This window comes from Galeopterus variegatus, unplaced genomic scaffold (genome assembly GCF_000696425.1).
Source record: "Galeopterus variegatus unplaced genomic scaffold, G_variegatus-3.0.2 Scaffold334, whole genome shotgun sequence".
Classification (NCBI taxonomy): Eukaryota; Metazoa; Chordata; class Mammalia; order Dermoptera; family Cynocephalidae; genus Galeopterus; species Galeopterus variegatus.
The window spans coordinates 351,969-359,011 of NW_007726445.1; the positions used below are offsets into that span (position 1 = coordinate 351,969).

The 7,043-nt window shown below is 52.9% G+C and overlaps 1 protein-coding gene across 2 annotated transcripts; it reads left to right on the forward strand.

Annotated features, from left to right (window-relative positions):
• The first annotated feature begins 1,646 nt into the window (after positions 1 to 1,646).
• S100A2 (S100 calcium binding protein A2) lies at positions 1,647 to 5,795 on the forward strand. 2 transcript variants are annotated; one of them, XM_008567626.1, is made up of 3 exons: positions 1,647 to 1,772; positions 4,447 to 4,594; positions 5,549 to 5,795. In XM_008567626.1, exons 2-3 carry the CDS (start codon positions 4,454 to 4,456, stop codon positions 5,699 to 5,701), a joined length of 294 nt encoding a protein of 97 aa, XP_008565848.1. In that variant the 5' UTR covers positions 1,647 to 1,772; positions 4,447 to 4,453; the 3' UTR covers positions 5,702 to 5,795. The 2 variants fall into 2 exon arrangements, with proteins under 2 accessions (XP_008565848.1, XP_008565847.1); XM_008567625.1 differs by lacking the exon at positions 1,647 to 1,772 and adding an exon at positions 3,011 to 3,052.
• Positions 5,796 to 7,043: the final 1,248 nt, after the last annotated feature.

A 7,043-nucleotide genomic window follows, 5' to 3' on the forward strand; every position in this document is an offset into this window, starting at 1 on the left:
TGGGGATGCAGGTGGGGGGCGGGGCGGAGAACAAGGCGGGGAAGAGGGAGAGTGGAGACCAGCGCGGCAATGACTCGTCTCAACCACCAGGGGGCACAAACCAGACGGGCAAAACCCAGCCCACCGCTGGTGGGAAACTTCCGGTACCTGGACCCTGGCTAGGGGTTGGAGGGAAACTGAGAACCCAGCTTATCAGGCTGGGCATGGGAAGAATCAGTGCCTTGGATGACCCCACTGCCTGCCTTTGTCTGCGTTTGTCCAGAACTGGAGACTGTCAAAGCGGGATCGGACTCTAGGGGTTGTTCCATCCAACTCTCATGTCCTGCCGTGGGGCAGGGAGTTCTTCAGGGTCGCACAGCAAGTTCATGCATATTAATGCGATTTTCACCAGCCTTAGAAACATGGCCATCGATGGGCACAGTCCTGTCCTCTGCTCCTGAGACGAGACACCTGATTGTGGACAGGCCTCCTGGTGCTGCCCTTTGTAATCAGCAGCCCAGCCGGCTCTCCCTACCCCTCTCTCCTCTTGTTCCCTCTGACTTTTCCCTCTGACTGCCTCTTTGTCCCCACTGTCTGCCTCCTGTCTCCATCCTTGCCCGCTGGGGAGTTTGCTCATGTCCCTCGCTGGGTCCCTGGAGCTGGATGTTTCCTGCAGTTACTCCTCAGGGATTTGTAGCTCTCTGAAGCTGTTTTCCAACCCGGTGTCTCAGTTCCACTCCTGGGATTCAGAGAAGTTATTGTTTGGTAGTGTAATCAGTGGCGTGAATTCAGATGGTGAGAAGGACTCCCTGGCTCCTAAATACTATGCCCCTGTGACCTGCATTGCCATTCAGTAGCTGTAAACGCTGGTTGGCACCTGGCGTGGGTGAGATCTTTTGCTCACACAGAAATGAATAAGACCCAGTCCCTGCCCAGTGAGCTCACCACATGGGGGTGAGAGTGAAAGAAAACGAGTACACGAATGAGTCACCTAAATCAGAATGTTCTAAGTACACAAGAGAAGGACAAAAGGACCGCTTTGTACAGGGCAGAACAGGTAGACACCGAACCTGGTTCCACGGAATAGGTGGCATTTAACTGGCCTTTGAGGGACAGGTGGGATTTCAGCAGAAGGAGATATGGCGTGGGTGTGTGTGAGTACATTCTGAGCACAGGGGTCAGCATAAGCAAAGGGTCTCACCATACTAGGTGCAGGTACCATGTGTTCAAAGCACAATGAGCAAGGCAGTTAGGGTGTGTGCAGGGTGGTCGGAAAGCAGTTGGGCCAGTCTGGAGCACCTCACTGCCTGCTCTACGGAAGAGCAGGAAGGGACCTGCTGAAGCTCTTAGTTAAAAGGAAGAATAGCTGTGGAAAGCCATGTGTTGCACCCCACGGGTCCTTACCCTCAGTGTGAGGGATTGTTATTCTGAGTTCTACCTGAAGTAGGTTTTGCTGGGAAGAGAAGTAGCATGAGGAGTTCAAGTGCTTTGGGGAGGAGGGAACACTGGTGGCTGTGCAAAGGTACAGAAGAGGACACTGTGGGCCCCAGGGCCTGACTTCATCCATGCTGCTCGGGCTGGCCCCCAAGCCCCATAGTGATCCCCAGGAAGAGACCAGCCTGTTTTCAGTCTGATCTTTCTGCAGTGTCATAATCCAAAGCTCCCCCAGGAAGGCCTGGCAAAGGGTCTCCAAACCTGTGCTCTCACTGCGGTTTCTGCCTGCTGCCCTGGGCCTGAGGAAGGAGGGCGGTGCCGCTGAGTCACAGCCTGGGCATCTGGGCCTGGAACCACGGGTGAGTCACCTAGGACTTGTGGGGAGAGGTTGGGGGAGGAGAAAGAAGCTGCTTGACATCTGGAGGTGGGGGCTGGGCCCACAGGAAGGGCGTTGCCCAGATGGGGGTTGGGAGAGACAAAGAACAGGAGGAGAAAGGGGCCTGGGAGGGGGCAATATGAAGATGGCTGTTCCTTGTACACCCCTCCCCTGGGCTGGGCTCTGAATGGCCTCAGTGTTGGCCCTTCTCTGTGTATGGGAGGCGTGCGCATGTGTGTGCGCATGTGTGTGTGTGAGTGTGCGTGTGTGTGTAGGGGGGGCAGTGAGGGAGGGCTGCCTCTGCCACAGATCTGGCCTCCTGGCTTGGGGAGCTGTCCAACCCGTATTTTCAGCTGTCCGTGGGGTTGTCTCCCCTGCCCACTCACAACCCCCGTTAGCCCCGCGAGCTGGAGAAGCGGAGGCCAGAGTTTTCCTGTTCTCCCTCTGGGCCTTCCTTACGCTCTGCACAGACTGTGGCTCACCCCAACTGCGTTGTATGCAGAGCAGCCTCCATTTGTCATGCTTCCCCAGTCCTTCCAGACGCATCCTACACAAGAGGGCCTTTCCAGGTATTTTTAAGCACACCCAGTTACCTCATTAGGAGGTATTCTGATGCTGGCCATTAAAGGTAAGTTTATTTCTCCCACCCCCTGAAGTCAGCCCTGTCCTCCTCTCGATGCCCCCCAGCTGCCTTCTCTGGCCTCCAGCTTTCTAAGGGTGGCCCCACACTGTTTCTTTCACACACACACACACACACACGCACGCACGCACGCACGCACATGGACACACACACCCATGCCGGCACAAACATGCACATGAGCACAGGTCTGCGAAGTCCCTGTGAGTGCCCACAGCCTCTGACACAGCATTGAGCTGTGACTCACAGTCATGTTACCAGAATGAGGCCTGGCATGAATCTCCAGGTCCCAGAACAGGGGCTGCCTCCCTCACCCCTGGCCCAGGCTACCCCTTCCCCATGACACCTCTCACCCCCTGCTGTGGCCTGGGTGGGCTCAGGGGCTGCCCATGGTGGGCCTAGAGCCCTCCTCTAGCTGGTGGTGGAGCTGGTGGCCTCTGGGAGGGAGGGGGTTGGGGGAGTAGGTGGGGGTGGCAGGAGACTAGGCTTTGGCGGGATCAAGTTAGGGCAGGTTTGGTTTCCTTAAAATGCCAAGTTGTGGGCTGGCAGGGCTGGCATATAAATCCCCACTTGGGTGCTGGGCCACTCTGCTTTCCTTCCTGGGTCTCTCTCTGCCACTTGGTTTGGTGAGTGCTTCTGTTCTGCTGGGAGCTGGGTGGGGAGGACCCCCCCTGGGTCTCTGCCTTTGTCCCTTTGTCTTGATCTTTGTCTCCAAAGTTTTCTCACTCTGGCTTCTTTAGTGGGATCAGCTTGGGGCCTCTCCAAATGGGAGAGACCCTCTCTGAAGTGTCAGATTGAGTGGTCTTTTTCTAGGTGTCAGTTTAGGGGCTACTCTGAGGCCCTCTCTTGGGTCTCTCATTTTGGGGGTTCCTCTGTGCGTCTCTGGGTATTTCATTCAAGGGGCCCTTCTTTGGAAGTCTATTCCAAGAAGTAGGAGATGTATGTTTGGGGATCCTTTAGCAAGAATGCTGAGTTTGTTTTGTTTTCATTTTTTGTGAAGTCCTGGATTCTAGCAGGACTAAGGAGCAAGAGGCAGGGGTCTCAAGCTCATGGCCTGCCTGGGTCCCAGGGCCCTGTGTAGGGCATAGCTCTGCTCACTGCCGCTTCCCGTCCTCTTCTGCCTCGGTGAGGGTGGAGCTGGCAGGATGGGCCCAAGGCTTTCCCTGCCTCTGGCACCAGCTCCTCTGGCCTCATCTGGGAACTACCTACCCCTCCAGGCTTGTCTGAGCATTTTCAGAGGCAGGGCCTTGGAAAAGATGACCTCTGAGGTCTGTCCTGTGTCCCCAGATTCCGTCCTGATACCAAGGCATTGGACATCTAGTTTCTTTAATTTTAATCCCACAGAATCCTTCCTGGTGGGGAGGATTTCAGTTGCCCCCACATTACTCAGGCCCTGTCTGCATAGAGACAGCACCCACAACTCAGGGGCCTCCAGTGTGAAGGGAGACACATTCCCTACCCTCTGAGAGCCCTAGTACGAGGGAAGAAACCTTCCTGCCCAAGGGAGCTTCTGGTTAGATGGCAGAGAGAGACACCCTCTAGCTTCAGGAGCCCCTAGTCTGAGGACGGAAATAGGTCCTTTGGGAGCCTCATACTCCTAAACTGTAGCCATGCCTACTGCTGACACAAGGATTCCCCAGTAGCTGGGCCTGGGACGTGCCCATGCTCCATGGTGCTTGGCACAGACAGTAGTTAAAATGGGGCTCTGGTCACCCTGGCATTTCCCTTCCCACAGACATTCAGCAGGGGAGGGGGGAGCCTGCCCTCAGGGGTGTATCCCAGGTGTGATGGGAGGAGACCTGAGGTTGTTCCTTTGGTGGCTCCCAGACACAGGGGAAGGTTTTGCATCTGAGGTGGAGGGGTGGTCTCTGCCCTCAGGGAGCCACAGTCTGTAGGGGAGATGCAGCCCCTGCCTTCATGCACTGAGAGGGGTTTGGTGAAACAGTTTGGGGCACAGAGCAGAAGTGGGTCCCAAGAGCCCTGGTGGTGTCTCCATCACCTGCCATCTCTGCGACCCCAGATCCAAGATGTCCAGTCCCCTGGAGCAGGCGCTGGCCGTGATGGTCACCACCTTCCACAAGTACTCTGGCCAAGAGGGCGACAAGTTCAAGCTGAGTAAGGGGGAGATGAAGGAACTTCTGCACAAGGAGCTGCCCAGCTTTGTGGGGGTGAGTGGGGTGGGTCTGGGGAGGGAGGTCCCGGTGTGAGTGTGGGCACCCAGGTTAAATCTCTTCCTTCCCCACATTCCTGGGTGCCTGCTGTTGCAGACACCAGGGTGGGTCCAAGCCCTTCCCCTCTCCCCACTTTTGCTTCATGGCCCCACCAAAGTGGGAGTAAGGTCCGTGTATGAGTGCCCTGTTAATGGCTGTTCCCTGCAGCATTCCAGAGGACTGCACGCTGTCAGGGACCTCAGCAATCCAGAACCCAGAAAGGGGAAGTGACCGGCCCAAGATCACACAGTGTGCACGCGCTCTCTCTCTTTCTCTCTGTCCTCTTCCATATTTATATGCTAAACTAAGAGAGTGTGCAGGGAGAGAAAAGCCCAGCTACGCACCCTGGGACATGTTGCAGAGAAATGCAGTCAACTCTCAATTTGCCCCTCGCCCTCCCTATACTGACTCACGGGTAATCCTCAAGTCATGTTTCAGGCTTTGAACATATGAGGCACTTCTTTCTTTTTTTTCTGTTTTGCTTTTGTTTTCGGTTAAACTTTTCTAATCATTTTGTTTGCTGTTAAAAAGAGTTTGCCTTTTCTAAATCCATCCTGCTGGTGATGGGGAGCAGCAAGCTCAGTGTCCTCATTGGCACAGTCAGGGAGTGATAGCTACTTGTCTGGGCTTCGGTGTGGATCCAAGCTGACATGTGCTTAGAGGAGTGCCCAGTGTCCTCCCGCTCCAGCAGGGTGTGCTGCAGACTCTTGCCAATGAATGTCTCTCTATACTTACTCGCTGGGTCCGTTTAGTAGCTCTCAGGGGTCCCTGCCCACCATGTACCGAGCTGCCCAGTAGGGAGGGAGAGCTGGGCACTGGCCTGTGAGTGTGTGTGGGGCCTGGGTGAGTGTTTGGTGTGGAATTGGGGCTGGGGGCTGGCTTGGTGATGACCCCGTCCCCTCTTGCTCTCAGGAGAAGGTGGATGAGGAGGGGCTGAAGAAGCTGATGGGCAACCTCGATGAGAACAGCGACCAGCAGGTGGACTTCCAGGAGTACGCTGTTTTTCTGGCCCTCATCACTATCATGTGCAACGACTTCTTCCAGGGCTGCCCAGAGCGACCCTGAAGAGCCCTCTACTCCCTGCCATGGATCTCTTGGGCCCAGGTCTCCCTATCCCTTTTGGTTTTGTAGTCAATAAACTTTTTTGTTTGTTGATAATGTTTTGATTGCTCAGTGAGGCCTCATAACAAGGCTGGGTCAGTTGGAGAGCTGGAAACTGAGGGCCTCCTGGATCCCACCCCTTTCTGGGTTCTGACTCTCTATCTGGAAATCTTCCCAAGGCCAGAGCTGTGCCTTAAGTCCCAGACTGTGGGATTTCAAATACAGTCATGTGTTGTTTAACCATGCAGATATGTCAAGAAATGCGTCCGTTAGGTGATTCCATCTCTTTGTGCACACATCACAGAAGGTACTTACACAAACCTAGATGGTGTAGTCTACTACATACCTAGGCTATATGGAATAGCCTTTTGCTCCTAACACTGTCATATAGGCAGCCCGTTGTTGACCAAAATGTTATGTGGCACATGATCATACCCATAAAAATGTGGAAATGGAGACAGGTTGCCAATATTTTATTTTGCTGAATAAAGATATTTAAAAAGGCAAATACCATCTACCATCACTATCATTTCACAAAAAGAGAAAAATTCTATTGCAGTAAAGAAGGAAGGGTTTAGTCTTAGAATGAAGGACAGACCTTAACATTCAATACAGTGCGCAATGAGTTGTACTAGGATCTGCTCAAGAGACATGTTTTAGTGTAATCAACCCTGCAAAGTTTCATTTTAAGGACTCCTTGTCAGATTACAGGCCATAGGCAGTGCTATGGTTTGAATGTGTCCTGCTAAGCTCATGTGTTGGAAGCTTGATCACCAAGGTGATGGTGTTAAGAGGTAAGACTTTTAAGAGGTGATTAGCCTTGAGTCCATACTGATATGAATAAATGAACAGATAAGTAAGAACTTCAAATAATTATGTAAACCCTCTGCCTCAGAGAGGTGGGCCATAACTCCCTGCTCCTTAAGTGTGGGCTGTGCATAGTAACTTCCTTCCAAAGAATACGGAATGGATAGAGGGACGGGGCAGGTAACTCTACAGTAGAGAAACCTGACAAGTATTATCTCAGCCAGGTGATCAAGGGACCAACAGTGATAAATCGTGCTGATGACATGATAAGATTGGCATTCTACCTCTGTGGTCTTGCTTCCAGAACACGTAACCACAATCTAATGAGCAGAACATTAGACAAATCCCAATGATGGACATTCTACAACATACCTGACCAGTACCCCTCAAAACTGTCAAGTTCATCAAAAAAAAAAAAAAAAAAAAAAAAAATTCTCAGAATAAGTCACAGTAAAGAGGAGTCTAAGTGTAATGAGGTATCTGGGATGGGATCCTGAAG